Genomic DNA, 21,621 nt, shown 5'->3' with positions numbered 1-21,621 from the left:
CAAATAAGGTAAATTCATTGCTTCCCAGGGCGCCCCCCCCCAGCGCCCTGCACCCTCAGTGACCGAAGTGTGAAGTGTGCTGAGAGCAATGGCGCACAGCTGCAGTGCTGTGCGCTACCTTATGAAGACAGGAAAGTCTTCTGCCGCCGATTTATGGACCTCTTCTTGCTTCAGCATCTGTAAGGGGGCCGGCGGCGCGGCTCCGGGACCCATCCATGGCTGGGCCTGTGATCGTCCCTCTGGAGCTAATGTCCAGTAGCCAAGAAGCCCAATCCACTCTGCACGCAGGTGAGTTCGCTTCTTCTCCGCTTAGTCCCACGCTGCAGTGAGCCTGTTGCCAGCAGGACTCACTGAAAATAAAAAAACCTAAGTATACTTTTACTTCTAAGCAGCTCAGGAGAGCCACCTAGATTGCACCCTTCTCGGCCGGGCACAAAGATCTAACTGAGGCTTGGAGGAGGGTCATAGGGGGAGGAGCCAGTGCACACCACCTAGGTCCAAAAGCTTTTACTTTTTGTGCCCTGTCTCCTGCGGAGCCGCTATTCCCCATGGTCCTGACGGAGTCCCCAGCATCCACTTAGGACGTTAGAGAAATACAGGGTGTCAGGACTTGTACAAAGCCGTACACGTCCATATTATCAGCATATGTGCCTGGTTTACGACAAGTCATGATCAGAGTGTGTCGGATCTATGTAATAAGCCTTGGAGAGTGATTTAGTGGAGAGAGATAAAGTACCATCCAATCCGCTCCTAACTCCCATATTACAGGCTGTGTTTGAAAAATGACAGTTAGGAGCTGGTTGGTTGGTAGTTTATCTCTCTCCCCATCATCACTCTCAGATGCTTAGTACATCTGCCCCTGCATCTGTTTGCCCTGTAGCAGGTGTAACTAGGGATGGCCATCGACGATTCTAAATCATCGATGGTCTATGACCGATGGTAACTACTTTTACCATTGATAGGGGAGAACCAGATGGTTTCCCACCATCGATGATGAAGAGCTATCAAATATTTTTATTTTTCTCCAGGTTGTAAGGAACATGAAGCATAGCTCCACCCACTGACACCAGCGAAGCCACGCCCAAGGGCCCTGATTGGCCCGCGGCTAGCTCAATACTAAAGTAATGGTGACCATTGATGGTCAAAACCATCAATGGTTCCCTTACAGATGGTTTCCCACCACCATCGAGGTTATCCACCGATGGTACCATCGATGAATAACCCACCGATGGCCATCCCTAGGTGTAACACTCCGTCACATCAGCCCCAGTGTATGCAGGATGTGTACATTATACATAGAACATGAATATGATGGTAAGAGGCAAAATTAAAATCCCCCTAATAAAAAAGTGCTTGCCCCGATTTATGCAAAGTGGATCACAGCGGTTTTCTTTGTGACAAGATAGCACTACATCCTGGCATGTACAGGGCCAAGTTAGTGTCATGGCCATAATGCGGATTACAGCGCACCTGTTCACTTTCGCTGTGTCTGAGTTTGGGTGTTCCGGGGGCTTCCAAGTGAATGTGAAGAAAAGGAGGATATGTGAGAAGTTTCCATCTGGCAAAAATATAAGAGTAAAATCCGTCTGACACTCCTGTTTCGTAGGGTCCGCTGTTCCTGCACATTCCCTATTGTCAAACGGTCAAGAAATGTGTGTTATATGGCCGTAATGAACCATACCGGGGGGAAGGGGAGGGGGGGTATAAAGGAAGGAATGGAAAAGGTTCAAAGTTGTCAAAGTGAACCAAATAATTGAAATTCTATAAAAAAAATGGAAAAATTGCTCATCTGTATTCCCACCTGACACATCTGTAGGAGATGTCAGACCGGTCAGGGAAAAATGGGAAGAGCCTGTATTTGTACAGCTCACTGCACCCATGCAAAAGAGGATTCAGTTGTACAGTACTGTCCTGTACAAAAGCCTGTGTGTTGTGAAGCATCAAAAGAGCCAGCTGGGAGGAGAAGACTGATGTGTCACGCATGGTCATTGATGGTGGACTCCATCTCACAAAGACATCGTTCTCCTTGTGAAACTCATCTGCGATCTGTCCATTCTACCTGGAACCTTTGAGGATGTGACTGCAAACAGGTTTAGCTGAGATACACAGCTGAGCTGGGCAGTAGAACGACCTGAGCTCCATGATGAGGTCCACGTTTTGTCCAGATGTGAAGGTCAGGCCACTTGTGCTGCTCAACAGCTTCGGAGTTTAGCCCGGTTCCTCATGGACACATGACATTTGGCCGCCAGAATGGTTCTGTGAGTTCAGTGGGATTATTACACTTGTGTAGCATGTTTTATTCTGGGTGGGCTTGACGGGGTGGGCGAAGGATCGTTGTTGTTCTTCGACGTGTAATCACTTGCGTTCTGCAAAATACCAGAAACATAGATTACTACGGTTACTATGTGCAAATTTCGTTTTTCATGAAATTTTGTTATTGCATCACATATGACAGATCTAGCGCAGGAGATATTTCAAATATCTACTGAATTAATACTCCTGCAATAATAAAAGAATGGGAAATGATTGCATAACATCGCTGCAACCATTGAACCCTATAGTAATGCTGACATTTTTTTAAATGTATCAAGCTCCCCCCCCAAAAAAAAATCCCGAGTTTTATTGATCTAATTAGTGCCATGTTGAGGTGGGCCTTCTGGGCATGTACTTGCAAACCCTGTGGAGATAAGGGTGTAAAAAAAGGAGAACAGACCTCTTTTTTGAGACGATTGTAAAAGCCGCCACAGCTGCATCACTGTACGTAGATACTGTGTGGAAATATGTAAATATTGCAGCCACCGGGATTTGGCCTGAGATGCCCACTGGCGGCTATGCAGATCTGCCCATAGGTGTATCTATAATGTCTGCAAGGTGTGTGGTGCACACGGGCCCTTGGGTCCAGGGGGCCCCACATACCCTGCACCTATATAATTATACTTAGCCCTCTGGAGTCCATTTGCCCAGTGATGTCCCCGGGAACAAGGTGCAGGCGCCATTTTTCCAGAGACCTGTGGATGAGCTGTAGACTCTGGCATAAGGGCTGCCAGAGAGGAGGGGGCCAGCATGGAATCTGTTTGCAGGCCCTCTTCTCTCTTAAATGCCCGTGGATCCGCCACTTGTGTAGAAAGACGCAAGCATCCATCGCACCATCCGTCACCCCAACGGCTCAGATGCATGTCATTACAAAAAACGCCACACTTTTGCATAAACATTGGCATCGGGATGCTGAGATATGAGGAGTGAGGTAAATGCGAATGCACTTACTGTATTCTGACCCGTGCATGCGCAAATAAGACTATTGGGGAGATGTATCAAGCCTTGGAGAGCGATAAAGTAGAGAAGTTGCCCAAAGCAACCAACCACCAGTAAGCTTCTGTCATTTATCTAACGCAGTCTATGAAATAACAGTTAGACGCTGGTTGGCTACTTTGGGCAACTCCCCCACTTTATCTCTCTCCAAGGCTTGATATATCTCCCCCTGAATTATTTCATAAGTTGTTTTTTATTTTTTCATTACATCTTTTTTTTATATACAGTATCAGGAGTCTGAAGAGACACGGGCACTTATCGCAAACGCTGTCCCACCCACTCGAGGTTCATATATTTGGATGAAAATACATTTATTAACATCATAATTAATTAGTGGTGATAAGAAAATATATATTTCAGGTAAAAAATAAGATTATTCATATTCTGGCCCCTTACATCTTCTTCAAGAACTTTGATCAACCAGTCAATTCCACTAGCTGCTAAATACTGATTTCTGATTGGCAGCTATGGGTAACAGCATATTAAATGTCCCTCCCCTCCTTTGGGATGACCATTTACTATACATTATACTTAATCTACGTGCTAAGCCAGCACCTATGGAATATGCTGTCCTCAGTATTTTGTCTATGTAGCCACTTCAGACAATGTGGTGAGTCTGGAGACTGGGGTCTATGTACTAAGCTTTGGATTAAGATCAAGTGGAGAGAGATAAAGTACCAACCCATCAGCTCCTAACTGTCATTTTTCAAACATAACCTGTGACATGACAGTTAGGAGCTGATTGCCTGTACTTTATCTCTCTCCACTTTATCTCCATCCAACGCTTAGTACATATAGACCCCCATATGACGCATCTGGAAGATCTGAGGAGACCCCATGACTGAACTTACCATGATGTAGGAGCCCATAGAGATGGATGAATTACGGTACATGATGTTATTCAAGGTGAAGTAAGCCGGGTCATCGGGAGACAGTGTAGTTCCGGATACCTAGAGCAAGAGATAGTGGTCAGTGAAGGAGGGAAGGTGGACTGGGAATGAAGGACACAGACAGGAGGACAGAGAGCAGACGAGGAGATACAACAGATAGCGGGAAGTGCGGAGAGGACTTACTGTGCGTATAACTTCCTTATGCGGAGGACCGGCTGCACTCTTCTTCTTCTTCTCTTCTACTGTGAACAGAAGTGACAAGTAATTGACAAAAAGAAAATTGGACATTTCCTGCGGCTACAACTGTATATTTGTAATAACCTCAAATCACACCAAACTTATTTGGGAAGTAAATAATAAGAATTTACTAGAGATGAGCGCCTGAAATTTTTCGGGTTTTGTGTTTTGGTTTTGGGTTCGGTTCCGCGGCCGTGTTTTGGGTTCGAACGCGTTTTGGCAAAACCTCACCGAATTTTTTTTGTCGGATTCGGGTGTGTTTTGGATTCGGGTGTTTTTTTCAAAAAACACTAAAAAACAGCTTAAATCATAGAATTTGGGGGTCATTTTGATCCCAAAGTATTATTAACCTCAAAAACCATAATTTACACTCATTTTCAGTCTATTCTGAATACCTCACACCTCACAATATTATTTTTAGTCCTAAAATTTGCACCGAGGTCGCTGTGTGAGTAAGATAAGCGACCCTAGTGGCCGACACAAACACCGGGCCCATCTAGGAGTGGCACTGCAGTGTCACGCAGGATGTCCCTTCCAAAAAACCCTCCCCAAACAGCACATGACGCAAAGAAAAAAAGAGGCGCAATGAGGTAGCTGTGTGAGTAAGATTAGCGACCCTAGTGGCCGACACAAACACCGGGCCCATCTAGGAGTGGCACTGCAGTGTCACGCAGGATGGCCCTTCCAAAAAACCCTCCCCAAACAGCACATGACGCAAAGAAAAAAAGAGGCGCAATGAGGTAGCTGTGTGAGTAAGATTAGCGACCCTAGTGGCCGACACAAACACCGGGCCCATCTAGGAGTGGCACTGCAGTGTCACGCAGGATGTCCCTTCCAAAAAACCCTCCCCAAACAGCACATGACGCAAAGAAAAAAAGAGGCGCAATGAGGTAGCTGTGTGAGTAAGATTAGCGACCCTAGTGGCCGACACAAACACCGGGCCCATCTAGGAGTGGCACTGCAGTGTCACGCAGGATGTCCCTTCCAAAAAACCCTCCCCAAACAGCACATGACGCAAAGAAAAAAAGAGGCGCAATGAGGTAGCTGACTGTGTGAGTAAGATTAGCGACCCTAGTGGCCGACACAAACACCGGGCCCATCTAGGAGTGGCACTGCAGTGTCACGCAGGATGTCCCTTCCAAAAAACCCTCCCCAATCAGCACATGATGCAAAGAAAAAGAAAAGAAAAAAGAGGTGCAAGATGGAATTGTCCTTGGGCCCTCCCACCCACCCTTATGTTGTATAAACAAAACAGGACATGCACACTTTAACCAACCCATCATTTCAGTGACAGGGTCTGCCACACGACTGTGACTGATATGACGGGTTGGTTTGGACCCCCCCCAAAAAAGAAGCAATTAATCTCTCCTTGCACAAACTGGCTCTACAGAGGCAAGATGTCCACCTCATCTTCACCCTCCGATATATCACCGTGTACATCCCCCTCCTCACAGATTATCAATTCGTCCCCACTGGAATCCACCATCTCAGCTCCCTGTGTACTTTGTGGAGGCAATTGCTGCTGGTCAATGTCTCCGCGGAGGAATTGATTATAATTCATTTTAATGAACATCATCTTCTCCACATTTTCTGGATGTAACCTCGTACGCCGATTGCTGACAAGGTGAGCGGCGGCACTAAACACTCTTTCGGAGTACACACTTGTGGGAGGGCAACTTAGGTAGAATAAAGCCAGTTTGTGCAAGGGCCTCCAAATTGCCTCTTTTTCCTGCCAGTATAAGTACGGACTGTGTGACGTGCCTACTTGGATGCGGTCACTCATATAATCCTCCACCATTCTATCAATGTTGAGAGAATCATATGCAGTGACAGTAGACGACATGTCCGTAATCGTTGTCAGGTCCTTCAGTCCGGACCAGATGTCAGCATCAGCAGTCGCTCCAGACTGCCCTGCATCACCGCCAGCGGGTGGGCTCGGAATTCTGAGCCTTTTCCTCGCACCCCCAGTTGCGGGAGAATGTGAAGGAGGAGATGTTGACAGGTCGCGTTCCGCTTGACTTGACAATTTTGTCACCAGCAGGTCTTTCAACCCCAGCAGACCTGTGTCTGCCGGAAAGAGAGATCCAAGGTAGGCTTTAAATCTAGGATCGAGCACGGTGGCCAAAATGTAGTGCTCTGATTTCAACAGATTGACCACCCGTGAATCCTTGTTAAGCGAATTAATGGCTGCATCCACAAGTCCCACATGCCTAGCGGAATCGCTCCCTTTTAGCTCCTTCTTCAATGCCTCCAGCTTCTTCTGCAAAAGCCTGATGAGGGGAATGACCTGACTCAGGCTGGCAGTGTCTGAACTGACTTCACGTGTGGCAAGTTCAAAGGGCATCAGAACCTTGCACAACGTTGAAATCATTCTCCACTGCACTTGAGACAGGTGCATTCCACCTACTATATCGTGCTCAATTGTATAGGCTTGAATGGCCTTTTGCTGCTCCTCCAACCTCTGAAGCATATAGAGGGTTGAATTCCACCTCGTTACCACTTCTTGCTTCAGATGATGGCAGGGCAGGTTCAGTAGTTTTTGGTGGTGCTCCAGTCTTCTGTACGTGGTGCCTGTACGCCGAAAGTGTCCCGCAATTTTTCTGGCCACCGACAGCATCTCTTGCACGCCCATGTCGTTTTTAAAAAAATTCTGCACCACCAAATTCAAGGTATGTGCAAAACATGGGACGTGCTGGAATTTGCCCATATTTAATGCACACACAATATTGCTGGCGTTGTCCGATGCCACAAATCCACAGGAGAGTCCAATTGGGGTAAGCCATTCCGCGATGATCTTCCTCAGTTGCCGTAAGAGGTTTTCAGCTGTGTGCGTATTCTGGAAAGCGGTGATACAAAGCGTAGCCTGCCTAGGAAAGAGTTGGCGTTTGCGAGATGCTGCTACTGGTGCCGCCGCTGCTGTTCTTGCGGCGGGAGTCCATACATCTACCCAGTGGGCTGTCACAGTCATATAGTCCTGACCCTGCCCTGCTCCACTTGTCCACATGTCCGTGGTTAAGTGGACATTGGGTACAACTGCATTTTTTAGGACACTGGTGAGTCTTTTTCTGACGTCCGTGTACATTCTCGGTATCGCCTGCCTAGAGAAGTGGAACCTAGATGGTATTTGGTAACGGGGGCACACTGCCTCAATAAATTGTCTAGTTCCCTGTGAACTAACGGCGGATACCGGACGCACGTCTAACACCAACATAGTTGTCAAGGACTCAGTTATCCGCTTTGCAGTAGGATGACTGCTGTGATATTTCATCTTCCTCGCAAAGGACTGTTGAACAGTCAATTGCTTACTGGAAGTAGTACAAGTGGGCTTACGACTTCCCCTCTGGGATGACCATCGACTCCCAGCGGCAACAACAGCAGCGCCAGCAGCAGTAGGCGTTACACGCAAGGATGCATCGGAGGAATCCCAGGCAGGAGAGGACTCGTCAGAATTGCCAGTGACATGGCCTGCAGGACTATTGGCATTCCTGGGGAAGGAGGAAATTGACACTGAGGGAGTTGGTGGGGTGGTTTGCGTGAGCTTGGTTACAAGAGGAAGGGATTTACTGGTCAGTGGACTGCTTCCGCTGTCACCCAAAGTTTTTGAACTTGTCACTGACTTATTATGAATGCGCTGCAGGTGACGTATAAGGGAGGATGTTCCGAGGTGGTTAACGTCCTTACCCCTACTTATTACAGCTTGACAAAGGGAACACACGGCTTGACACCTGTTGTCCGCATTTCTGGTGAAATACCTCCACACCGAAGAGCTGATTTTTTTGGTATTTTCACCTGGCATGTCAACGGCCATATTCCTCCCACGGACAACAGGTGTCTCCCCGGGTGCCTGACTTAAACAAACCACCTCACCATCAGAATCCTCCTGGTCAATTTCCTCCCCAGCGCCAGCAACACCCATATCCTCCTCATCCTGGTGTACTTCAACACTGACATCTTCAATCTGACTATCAGGAACTGGACTGCGGGTGCTCCTTCCAGCACTTGCAGGGGGCGTGCAAATGGTGCAAGGCGCATGCTCTTCACGTCCAGTGTTGGGAAGGTCAGGCATCGCAACCGACACAATTGGACTCTCCTTGTGGATTTGGGATTTCGAAGAATGCACAGTTCTTTGCTGTGCTGCTTTTGCCAGCTTGAGTCTTTTCATTTTTCTAGCGAGAGGCTGAGTGCTTCCATCCTCATGTGAAGCTGAACCACTAGCCATGAACATAGGCCAGGGCCTCAGCCGTTCCTTGCCACTCCGTGTGGTAAATGGCATATTGGCAAGTTTACGCTTCTCCTCCGACAATTTTATTTTAGGTTTTGGAGTCCTTTTTTTACTGATATTTGGTGTTTTGGATTTGACATGCTCTGTACTATGACATTGGGCATCGGCCTTGGCAGACGACGTTGCTGGCATTTCATCGTCTCGGCCATGACTAGTGGCAGCAGCTTCAGCACGAGGTGGAAGTGGATCTTGATCTTTCCCTAATTTTGGAACCTCAACATTTTTGTTCTCCATATTTTAATAGGCACAACTAAAAGGCACCTCAGGTAAACAATGGAGATGGATGGATTGGATACTAGTATACAATTATGGACGGGCTGCCGAGTGCCGACACAGAGGTAGCCACAGCCGTGAACTACCGCACTGTACTGTGTCTGCTGCTAATATATAGACTGGTTGATAAAGAGATAGTATACTCGTAACTAGTATGTATGTATAAAGAAAGAAAAAAAAACCACGGTTAGGTGGTATATACAATTATGGACGGGCTGCCGAGTGCCGACACAGAGGTAGCCACAGCCGTGAACTACCGCACTGTACTGTGTCTGCTGCTAATATATAGACTGGTTGATAAAGAGATAGTATACTCGTAACTAGTATGTATGTATAAAGAAAGAAAAAAAAACCACGGTTAGGTGGTATATACAATTATGGACGGGCTGCCGAGTGCCGACACAGAGGTAGCCACAGCCGTGAACTACCGCACTGTACTGTGTCTGCTGCTAATATATAGACTGGTTGATAAAGAGATAGTATACTCGTAACTAGTATGTATGTATAAAGAAAGAAAAAAAAACCACGGTTAGGTGGTATATACAATTATGGACGGGCTGCCGAGTGCCGACACAGAGGTAGCCACAGCCGTGAACTACCGCACTGTACTGTGTCTGCTGCTAATATATAGACTGGTTGATAAAGAGATAGTATACTCGTAACTAGTATGTATGTATAAAGAAAGAAAAAAAAACCACGGTTAGGTGGTATATACAATTATGGACGGGCTGCCGAGTGCCGACACAGAGGTAGCCACAGCCGTGAACTACCGCACTGTACTGTGTCTGCTGCTAATATATAGACTGGTTGATAAAGAGATAGTATACTCGTAACTAGTATGTATGTATAAAGAAAGAAAAAAAAACCACGGTTAGGTGGTATATACAATTATGGACGGGCTGCCGAGTGCCGACACAGAGGTAGCCACAGCCGTGAACTACCGCACTGTACTGTGTCTGCTGCTAATATATAGACTGGTTGATAAAGAGATAGTATACTCGTAACTAGTATGTATGTATAAAGAAAGAAAAAAAAACCACGGTTAGGTGGTATATACAATTATGGACGGGCTGCCGAGTGCCGACACAGAGGTAGCCACAGCCGTGAACTACCGCACTGTACTGTGTCTGCTGCTAATATAGACTGGTTGATAAAGAGATAGTATACTCGTAACTAGTATGTATGTATAAAGAAAGAAAAAAAAACCACGGTTAGGTGGTATATACAATTATGGACGGGCTGCCGAGTGCCGACACAGAGGTAGCCACAGCCGTGAACTACCGCACTGTACTGTGTCTGCTGCTAATATATAGACTGGTTGATAAAGAGATAGTATACTCGTAACTAGTATGTATGTATAAAGAAAGAAAAAAAAACCACGGTTAGGTGGTATATACAATTATGGACGGGCTGCCGAGTGCCGACACAGAGGTAGCCACAGCCGTGAACTACCGCACTGTACTGTGTCTGCTGCTAATATATAGACTGGTTGATAAAGAGATAGTATACTCGTAACTAGTATGTATGTATAAAGAAAGAAAAAAAAACCACGGTTAGGTGGTATATACAATTATGGACGGGCTGCCGAGTGCCGACACAGAGGTAGCCACAGCCGTGAACTACCGCACTGTACTGTGTCTGCTGCTAATATAGACTGGTTGATAAAGAGATAGTATACTACTAATATTATATATACTGGTGGTCAGGTCACTGGTCACTAGTCACACTGGCAGTGGCACTCCTGCAGCAAAAGTGTGCACTGTTTAATTTTAATATAATATTATGTACTCCTGGCTCCTGCTATAACCTATAACTGGCACTGCAGTAGTGCTCCCCAGTCTCCCCCACAATTATAAGCTGTGTGAGCTGAGCAGTCAGACAGATATATAATATATATAGATGATGCAGCACACTGGCCTGAGCCTGAGCAGTGCACACAGATATGGTATGTGACTGACTGAGTCACTGTGTGTATCGCTTTTTTCAGGCAGAGAACGGATATATTAAATAAACTGCACTGTGTGTCTGGTGGTCACTCACTATATAATATATTATGTACTCCTGGCTCCTGCTATAACCTATAACTGGCACTGCAGTAGTGCTCCCCAGTCTCCCCCACAATTATAAGCTGTGTGAGCTGAGCAGTCAGACAGATATATATAATATTATTTATATATAGATAATAGATGATGCAGCACACTGGCCTGAGCCTGAGCAGTGCACACAGATATGGTATGTGACTGAGTCACTGTGTGCTGTGTATCGCTTTTTTCAGGCAGAGAACGGATTATAAATAAAACTGGTGGTCACTGGTCACTATCAGCAAAACTCTGCACTGTACACTACTGAGTACTCCTAATGCTCCCCAAAATTAGTAAATCAAGTGTCTCTCTAATCTATTCTAATTCTAAACGGAGAGGACGCCAGCCACGTCCTCTCCCTATCAATCTCAATGCACGTGTGAAAATGGCGGCGACGCGCGGCTCCTTATATAGAATCCGAGTCTCGCGATAGAATCCGAGCCTCGCGAGAATCCGACAGCGTCATGATGACGTTCGGGCGCGCTCGGGTTAACCGAGCAAGGCGGGAAGATCCGAGTCGCTCGGACCCGTGAAAAAAAACATGAAGTTCTGGCGGGTTCGGATTCAGAGAAACCGAACCCGCTCATCTCTAGAATTTACTCACCGGTAATTCTATTTCTCGTAGTCCGTAGTGGATGCTGGGTACTCCGTAAGGACCATGGGGAATAGACGGGCTCCGCAGGAGACTGGGCACTCTTAAAAGAAAGATTAGGTACTATGGGGGTAATTCCAAGTTGATCGCAGCAGGAAATTTTTTAGCAGTTGGGCAAAACCATGTGCACTGCAGGGGAGGCAGATATAACATTTGCAGAGAAAGTTAGATTTGGGTGGGTTATTTTATTTCTGTGCAGGGTAAATACTGGCTGCTTTATTTTTACACTGCAAATTAGATTGCAGATTGAACACACCACACCCAAATCTAACTCTCTCTGCACATGTTATATCTGCCTCCCCTGCAGTGCACATGGATTTGCCCAATTGCTAACAGAATTCCTGCTGCGATCAACTTGGAATTACCCCCTATATCTGGTGTGCACTGGCTCCTCCCTCTATGCCCCTCCTCCAGACCTCAGTTAAGGAAACTGTGCCCGGAAGAGCTGACATTACTAGGAAAGGATTTGGAATCCAGGGTAAGACTCATACCAGCCACACCAATCACACCGTACAACTTGTGATAACTATACCCAGTTAACAGTATGAATAACAACTGAGCCTCATGTAATAGATGGCTCATAACAATAACCCTTTAGTTAAGCAAAAACTATATACACGTATTGCAGAAAGTCCGCACTTGGGACGGGCTCCCAGCATCCACTACGGACTACGAGAAATAGAATTACAAGTGAGTAAATTCTTATTTTCTCTGACGTCCTAGTGGATGCTGGGTACTCCGTAAGGACCATGGGGATTATACCAAAGCTCCCAAACGGGCGGGAGAGTGCGGATGACTCCGCAGCACCGAATGAGCAAACTCAAGGTCCTCCTCAGCCAGGGTATCAAACTTGTAGAATTTTGCAAACGTGTTTGATCCCGACCAGGTAGCAGCTCGGCAAAGTTGTAAAGCCGAGACCCCTCGGGCAGCCGCCCAAGAAGAGCCCACTTTCCTTGTGGAATGGGCTTTGACTGATTTAGGATGCGGCAGTCCAGCCGCAGAATGTGCAAGTTGAATCGTGCAACAGATCCAGCGAGCAATAGTCTGCTTTGAAGCAGGAGCACCCAGCTTGTTGGGTGCATGCAGGATATTTTCAGGGCCCGGACTACGTCCAGCAACTTGGAATCCTCCAAGTCCCTAGTAGCCGCAGGCACCACAATAGGTTGGTTCAAATGAAACGATGATACCACCTTAGGGAGAAATTGGGGACGAGTCCTCAATTCTGCCCTTTCCATATGGAAGATCAGATATGGGCTTTTACATGACAAAGCCGCCAATTCTGACACACGCCTAGTCCAAGCTAAGGCCAAAAGCATGACCACTTTCCACGTGAGATATTTTAGCTCCACGGTCTTAAGTGGCTCAAACAAGTGGGATTTTAGGAATCCAACACAACGTTAAGATCCCAAGGTGCCACTGGAGACACAAAACGGGGCTGAATATGCAGCACCCCTGTAACAACGTCCGAACTTCAGGCAGTGAAGCCAGTTCTTTTTGAGAGAAAAAGGGATAGGGCCGAAATCTTGGCCTTTATGGATCCTAATTTTAGGCCCATAGTCACTCCTCACTGTAGGAAATGCAGGAATCGACCCCGCTGGAATTCCTCTGTAGGGCCATCCCGGCCACACACCAAGCAACCTATTTTCGCCATATACAGTGAAAAAGTCTTGCTGTCACGTCTTTCCTAGCCTTTATCAGCGTAGGAATAACTGCATCCGGAATGCCCTTTTCCGCTAGGATCCGGCGTTCAACCGCCATGCCGTCCAACGCTGCCGCGGTAAGTCTTGGAACAGACAGGGCCCCTGTTGCAACATGTCCTGTCTGAGAGGCAGAGGCCATGGGTCCTCTGAGAGCATTTCTTGCAGTTACGGGTACCGAGTCCTTCTTGGCCAATCCGGAGCAAAGAATATTGTTCACACTCCTCCTTTTATTACAATTCTCAGCCCTTGGGTCTGAGAGGAAGAGGAGGGAATACATAGACCGACTGGAACACCCACGGTGTTACTAGTGCAACCACAGCTATCGCCTGAGAGTCCCTTGACCCAGCGTAAAACCTTTTTTTATCTTTTTATTGAGGTGGGACGCCATCTAGTCCACCTGAGGCAGTTCCCATCAATTTGCAAAACTGCGTGAAGACTTCCTGATGAAGTCACCACTTTCCCGGGTGGAGGTCGTGCCTGCTGAGGAAGTCTGCTTCCCAGTTGTCCACTCCCGGAATGAACACTGCTGACAGTGCGCTTACTTGATTCTCCGCCCAGCGAAGAATTCTGGTGGCTTCTACCCTCGCCAGCCTGCTCTTTGTGCCGCCTTGGCGGTTTACATGAGCCCCTGCGGTCTGACTGGATCAGAACCGGTTGGTCGCGAAGCAGGAAGTCCGCTTGACTTAGGGCGTTGTATATGGCCCTTAGTTCCAGGATATTGATGTGAAGGCAAGTCTGTTGGCTTGACCACAAACCTTGGAAATTTCTTCCCTGTGTAACTGCCCCCCACCCTCGGAGGCTTGCATCCGTGGTCACCAGGACCCAGTCCTGAATGCCGAATCTGCGGCCCTCGAGAAGGTGAGCACTCCGCAGCCACCACAGGAGAGACACCTGGCCCTGGGGGATAGGGTGATTAACCGATGCATCTGAAGATGTGATCCGGACCACTTGTCCAGTAAGTTCCATTGTCCTTGCATGGAACCAGCCGAAGGGGATGGCCTCGTATGATGCCACCATCCTTCCCAGGACTCGAGTGCAGTGATGCACTGACACCTGTTTTGGTTTTCAATAGATTCCTGACCAGTGTCATGAGCTCCTGAGCTCTCTCTATCGGGAGATAAACCCTTTTCTGGTCTGTGTCTAGGATCATGCCTAGGCGAGGCAGATGAGCTGTAGGAACCAACTGCGACTTCGGAATATATAGAATCCAGTCGTGTTGCCGTTTCACTTCCAGAGAAGGTGATACGCTGTCCAGCAACTGCTCTCTTGATCTCGCTTTTATGAGGAGATCATCCAAGTATGTGATAATAGTGACACCTTGCTTCCGCAGGAGCACCATCATATCCGCCATTACCTTGGTGAAATTGGTAATGACAATCCCGTACCGCAATTCTGAGGTACGCCTGATGAGGTGGATAAATGGGGACATGAAGGTATGCATCCCTTATGTCCCGATTCACGATAAAGTCTCCCCCTTTTCAGGCTTGCAATGACCGCTCTTAGCGATTCCATCTTGAACTTGAACCTTTTCAGGTATATGTTCAGGGATTTTAATTCAATATGGGTCTAACCGAACCGTCTGGTTTCGGGATTATAACATGGTCGAATAATAACACCCTCTTGTTGAAGGAGGGGACCCTTGACCACCACCTGTTGAAGATACAATTTACGAATTGCAGTTAACACTGGCTCCCTCTCGGGGGAAAGCCCGCCGGGTCCTCGGTGAGGGGGCATCTTCTCACAGTCCAGCCTGTATCCCTGCGATACAATTTCTATTGCCCAGGGATCTAACAGGGAGTGAACCCACTTGTGGCTGAACTTACAAAGGCGTGTCCCCACCGGGCCTAGCTCCGCCTGTGGAGCCCCAGCGACATGCGGTGGATTTTTGTAGAGGCCGGGGAGGACTTCTGTTCCTGGTTACTAGCTGTGTTGTACAGCTTCTTTCCTCTGCCCCCGGCTCTGACAAGAAAGGACGCGCCTCAGACTTTCTTGTTTCTTTATTCGAAAAGCTGCATTTAATAATGTCGTGCTTTCCTAGGCTGTGCAGGAATATAGGGCAAACTAGCAGAATTACCAACTATAGCTGTGGAGACCAGGCCCGAGAACCTTTCTCCACACAATCCTCAGCCTTCCATATGCCTCTTAAGTCGGCATCATCTGTCCAATGTATATTCTACAGGACACGTCAAGCAGAAATCGACATAGCTTTTGACTCTAGGACCCAGTATACTCATGTCCCTTTGGGCATGCTTTATAATTATATATCTATCACTTAAGACAGCATCTTAAATTATTTATATGCATACTAGGGTCTCAATCTCTGCTGATAAGGTACCTGTCCACGCTGCCACAGCGCTATAAACCCATGCCGACACAATCGCCGGTCTGGGTAGTATACTAGAATGTGCACACTATCTGCAGGATCCCTGAGAATAGCTAGTGCAAACAGGACACCCAAGGGGAAGATTCTCAACACATCCTGGCCCTAGTAGGGAAAGGATACAGCCTGAGAATTCTCTTGTGGGAAGCTGCCGTCTCTTGTCTGGAGATTCCCGCTCTTTTTCCTCATGAGAGGAGGGAAATTTACCTCAGCATTCTTCCCCTTAACATGTGTACTTTCGTGTCAGGGACAGATGAGTCATCTGTGATATGCAAATCATCTTTTATTCCAATAATCATATATTGAATATCTTTTAGCCCTCTTGGCTGTAACTTTGCATTATCGTAGTCGACAGTGGAGTTAAACTCCGTGTCGTTTGTTATTTTGGATAGTGAGCATAGAGAGACTCTGAAGGACTCTGTGACATAGGGACAGACCAGGGTAGATATCCTTTCTGTTCCCTAACCTTTTGTGCAATAATTTTACCTCAGCACTTACACATATCCAAACAGGTGTCGGCGTTGTCGACGGAGACACCCTCCCACACACATATCCGCTCTATCACCTCCTTAGAGGAGCCTTTTACCTCAGACATGTCGACACACGCGTACCGACACACCACACACACAGGGGATGCATACCCTCCAACATTTTGCACATAAAAATCGGTACAAATTAGAAAAAGGGGCGTGGTCACGGGTAAAGTGGGCGTGGCCACGCCCCTTTTCCTATACTTTCAATGGAAGTTTGGAGAGCCAAAATTCGGTACAGACCTTAAAAAAAAGGTACTGTACCTATTAAAATGGTACAGTTGGAGGGTATGGGGATGCTCTATTTGAAGACAGTTCCCCCACCAGGCCCTTTGGAGAGACAGAGAGAGAGTATGCCAGCACACACCACAACGCTATATAATACAGGGATGTACACTATACTGAGTGATTTTTCCCCTATAGCAGCTTATATACACAGTTTTGCGTCTAAATTTATGTGCCCCCCCTCTCTTTTTTACCCTTTGTGTACCAGGATACTGCAGGGGAGAGCCTGGGGAGCTTCCTTCCAGCTGAGCTGTGAAGAGAAAATGGCGCCAGTGTGCTGAGGAAGAAGGCCCGGCCCCCTCAGCGGCGGGCTTCTGTCCTTTTATGTACTTTAATGGCGGGGTTTTTTACACATATACAGTACTAGACTGTATTATGTGTGTTTTTATTGCCAAAAGGTAATCTAATTGCTGCCAAGGGCGCCCCCCCCCCCCCAGCGCCCTGCACCCATCAGTGACCGGAGTGTGTGGTGTGCTAAGGGAGCAATGGCGCACAGCTGCAGTGCTGTGTGCTACCTTAATGAAGACTGGAGTCTTCAGCAGCCGATTTTCAAATTCTCTTCGGTTCTTCTGGCTCTGCAAGGGGGACGGCGGCGCGGCTCCGGGACCGGACGACCGAGGACTGGGCCTGTGTTCGATCCCTCTGGAGCTAATGGTGTCCAGTAGCCTTAGAAGCCCAAGCTAGCTGCAAGCAGGTAGGTTCACTTCTCTCCCCTCAGTCCCACGTAGCAGTGAGTCTGTTGCCAGCAGATCTCACTGAAAATAAAAAACCTAACAAATACTTTCTTTTCTAGGAAGCTCAGGAGAGCCCCTAGGGTGCATCCAGCTCTGGCCGGGCACAGATTCTAACTGAGGTCTGGAGGAGGGGCATAGAGGGAGGAGCCAGTGCACACCAGATATAGTACCTAATCTTTCTTTTAAGAGTGCCCAGTCTCCTGCGGAGCCCGTCTATTCCCCATGGTCCTTACGGAGTACCCAGCATCCACTAGGACGTCAGAGAAAATAATTTTTTACATTTAGTACATCCACACAGAATATCTTAATCTCATTAGACTTTGTATGGCCTCCTGAATTACATTCAGTATACAGCTCTTTAAACCATACTATACAGATTAATTTTACATATATTTTTGTCAATGTGAAACTATCTATATCTACAAGTGGAGCTTTCTCCTAATACTAAACCACCCGTCGGTGCACCGATTAACATTAGTTAGAGAGACAGCATCATCATCACTATTAGTGTTACTTCTAGCACTCAGCGCCTGTCACATCCCGCGCAGTACTTCTTTCCGGCCTGGGGTGTCGCTCTCTGCTCTGGTGCTTCTAGCACACTCTGGTCTGTAGCTCAGTGCACTACGGACTCTGAGCTGCGACATTAACCGCACAGGAGTTCATTTTAAACACAAGTTTATAAACCTGATACCGCTGGATCACAGCACTTCGTGCACAGATTCAGTCACGCACAGATGTACAAATGTTGCACATCACATTGATCAGTTTAATCTAGCAGAGAAGTTTTGTCACTTCCAGTTTTATTTATGCGAATAAAATGCACATTTTGAGCGAGAAAAACACTCGGTGCTTAAATTAATATTTACTTCTAAATTTCTCAATAAGAAACTTTTGGCTAAAGGGCCCGGTGAAAAATATTCTCTAGGACGCCATGATTAAAAAAAGTTTGGGATCCACTGCAGTAGACCAATCAAAATGCTGACTTTCCAGAAAGACAGGCCAACTGTTTGGAAAAAATGGTTCTTCGAGCCTCCTACACAGTAACACTGCTCTATGACCTGGCTTAATGTATATCATATATTACAGTTTAAAGTTTAAATACTAATGGGATATTATTGCTCACAAGTAGGGTGGCAATCCCGGGCCATTTTTTCAATCCCGGGAATCAAGATTGGCCGGGATTGGCTGCTTTTCAATGTGTCCCACCACCCTGCCCTGACCAATCAAGATAACTTACTGCAATCTGGACGGGAGGGTGGGGTGGGACACTTTCTGTGAGATTCGGTGGCCGGGAAGTGTAGGGTGGCAGTGAGGTCCAGCAGTTAGGCGGGCGGCTGGTTGCACAGCGTGACCTCTGACTTCAGGATACACCTCGCAGTGCGCCCAGCAGGAACCAGAGGGAGGTGAGCAGGGGGAGCCGGGCAGCGTCTAAGCATCCTGAGGACGCTCAACGCTGCCCGGCATATAAAAAACAAAATTGCTGGCCAATCCCGAAATCCCCTGGGACTGATGTGTGGCATAATGCGAAGTGAAGCCATTACAGTGTTCAACACATTTAGCGCCAGGAGGGTGTAAAATAATCTGTTACGTTTGTAATGTGAATGTTCTGTTGTGAAACATATGTATCTGGTGCAGTTGATAATGATACACTGGATGTACGCTGCTTTAAATTAGAGATGAGCGGGTTCGGTACTCAGAGAACCGAACCATACCGAACCTCCCTACCCGAGTCCGGATCAGAGTCAGGCTCAGGTTTTCCCGCCTGACTCGTCGGAAACCAGAACGAGGCAAAACGTCATCATCCCGCTGTAGGATTCTCGCGGGATTTGGATTCCATATAAGGAGCCACGCGTCGCCGCCATTTTCACTCCGGCATTGGAGAGTGTATAGAGAGGACGTGTCTCCGTTCTCTCAGTGTCCTCAGTGTCCGTGTCTTGTGCTGAATCTGTTCAGTCACAGTGTTGTGTCCTCTGCTGCCATATGTCCAGTGCTGCTGTATAGGGTGCTGTGTTGTGCTGCATCAGTTCAGGGTGGTGTAATTTGTGCTGCATCAGTCCAGTCACAGTGGTGGTGGTGTCCTCTACTGCCATATGCCCAGTGCTGCTGTATAATTAGCTGCGTTGTTCTGCATCAGACCAGTGCTAGTGTCCTGTGCATCAGTCAGTCCAGTGACAAGACACAGTGGTGGTGTCCTCTGCTGCCATATGTCCCGTGCTCCTGTGCCGCATATTGTGTTATATAATTCCAGAAAAATAATGGAGAACAAAAATTTGGAGGATAAAATAGGGAAAGAAACACTTCCTCCTAGTGCTGAAGCTGCTGCCACTAGCCATGACATAGACAATGAAATGCCATCAACGTCGTCTGCCAAGGCCGATGCCCAATGTGATAGTAGAGGACATGTAAAATCCAAAAAGCCAAACTTAAGTAAAAAGCCTTCCCAACACTGGACGGGAAGAGGTGGCTCCTTCCATCATTTGCACGCCCCCTGCAAGTGCTGGAAGGAGCACCCACAGTCCAGTTTCTGATATTCAAATTAAAGATGTCACTGTTGAAGTACACCAGGATGAGGATATGGGTGTTGCTGGCGCTGAGGAGGAAGTTGACGATGAGGATTCTGATGGTGATGTGGTTTATTTAAATGAGGCACTGGGGGAGACACCTGTTGTCTGTGGGATGAAGAAGCCCATTGTGATGCCTGGGCAAAATACCAAAAAAGCCACCTCTTCGGTGTGGAATTATTTCTCCACAAATCTGGACAATAGGTGTCAAGCCGTGTGTTGCCTCTGTCAAGCTGTAATAAGTAGGGGTAAGGATGTTAACCACCTAGGAACATCTTCCCTTATACGTCACCTCTAGCACATTCATCAATAGTCAGTGTCTGACAAGTTGTGAAACTTTGGGTAAGAGCGTAAGCAGTCCACTGACACTTAAATCTCTTCTTCCTCCTGTACCCAAGCTCCTGCAAGTCACACCACCAACTCCCTCAACAACAACTTCCTCCTCAGCCATGAACGTCAGTAGTCCTGCAGGCCATGTTCCTGGCAAGACTGAAGAGTCCTCTCCTAACCGGGATTCTTCGGGAGAATCCTTGAGTTGTACGCCTGCTGCTGCTGCTGTTGCTGCCGCCACTACCGTTGTTGCTGCTGGGAGTCGATGGTCATCCCAGAGGGGAAGTCGGAAGACCACTTGTACTACTTCAACTAAGCAATTGACTGTCCAACAGTCCTTTGTGAGGAAGATGAAATATCACAGCAGTCATCCTGCTGCAAAGCGGATAACTGAGGCCTTGACAACTATGTTGGTGTTAGACGTGTGTCCGCTATCCGCCATTAGTGCAGTGGGATTTAGACAATTGGTGGAAGTATTGTGTACCAAATCCCATCTAGGTTCCACTTCACTAGGCAGGCGATACCGAGAATGTACAGAGAAGTCAGAAAAAGTGTCGCCAGTGTCCTAAAAAATGCGGTTGTATCCAGTGTCCACATAACCACGGACATGTGGACAAGTGGAACAGGGCAGACTAAGGACTATATGATTGTGACAGCCCACTGGGTAGATGTATTGCCTCCAGCAGCAACAACAGCAGCAGCGTCACCAGTAGCAGCATCTCGCAAACGCCAACTCATTCCTAGGCAGGCTACACTTTGTATCACCGCTTTCCGTAAGAGGCACACCACTGACAACCTCTTATGGAAACTGAGGGACATCATCGCGCATTGGCTTACCCCACTTAGACTCTCCTGGGGATTTGTGATATCGGACAACGACACCAATATTGTGCGTGCATTACAACTGGGCAAATTCCAGCATGTCCCATGTTTTGCACATACAATTAATTTGGTGGTGCAGAATTTTTTGAAAAATGACAGGGGCCACTTTCGACATTCTGCCACTGCATGCCGAAGATTGGAGCACCAGCAAACACTCCTGAACCTGCCCTGCCATCAACTGAAACAAGAGGTGGTAACGAGGTGGAAATTCAACACTCTATATGCTTCAGAGGATGGAGGAGCAGCAAAAGGCCATTAAAGCCTATACATCCACCTACGATATAGGCAAAGGAGGGGGAATGCACCTGACTCAAGCGCAGTGGAGAATGATTTCCGTCTTGTGCAAGGTTCTCTAACCCTTTGAACTTGCCACACGTGAAGTCAGTTCAGACTGCCAGCTTGAGTCAGGTCATTCCCCTCATCAGGCTTTTGCAGAAGCAGCTGGAGAAATTAAAGGAGGAGCTAAGACGGAGCGATTCCGCTAAGTATGTGGGA

At 47.4% G+C, this 21,621-nt stretch overlaps 1 protein-coding gene across 1 annotated transcript in view; it reads right to left on the bottom strand.

The window, feature by feature from the left end:
• Window positions 1-586: 586 nt before the first annotated feature.
• The window catches only part of LOC134966980 (carcinoembryonic antigen-related cell adhesion molecule 1-like), a 63,604-nt gene continuing 42,569 nt past the window's right edge, over window positions 587-21,621 (bottom strand). Inside the window, exons 5-7 of the mRNA XM_063943986.1 lie at window positions 4,383-4,441; window positions 4,161-4,259; window positions 587-2,366 (exon numbers count right to left, since the gene is read on the bottom strand). Coding sequence (XP_063800056.1) covers window positions 2,277-2,366; window positions 4,161-4,259; window positions 4,383-4,441 — 248 coding nt within the window. The 3' untranslated portion in view covers window positions 587-2,276. The remainder of the gene's footprint in view (window positions 2,367-4,160; window positions 4,260-4,382; window positions 4,442-21,621) is intronic.

This window comes from Pseudophryne corroboree, chromosome 10 (genome assembly GCF_028390025.1).
Source record: "Pseudophryne corroboree isolate aPseCor3 chromosome 10, aPseCor3.hap2, whole genome shotgun sequence".
NCBI lineage: Eukaryota > Metazoa > Chordata > Amphibia > Anura > Myobatrachidae > Pseudophryne > Pseudophryne corroboree.
This window is presented reverse-complemented; position numbering and strand designations above follow the sequence as displayed.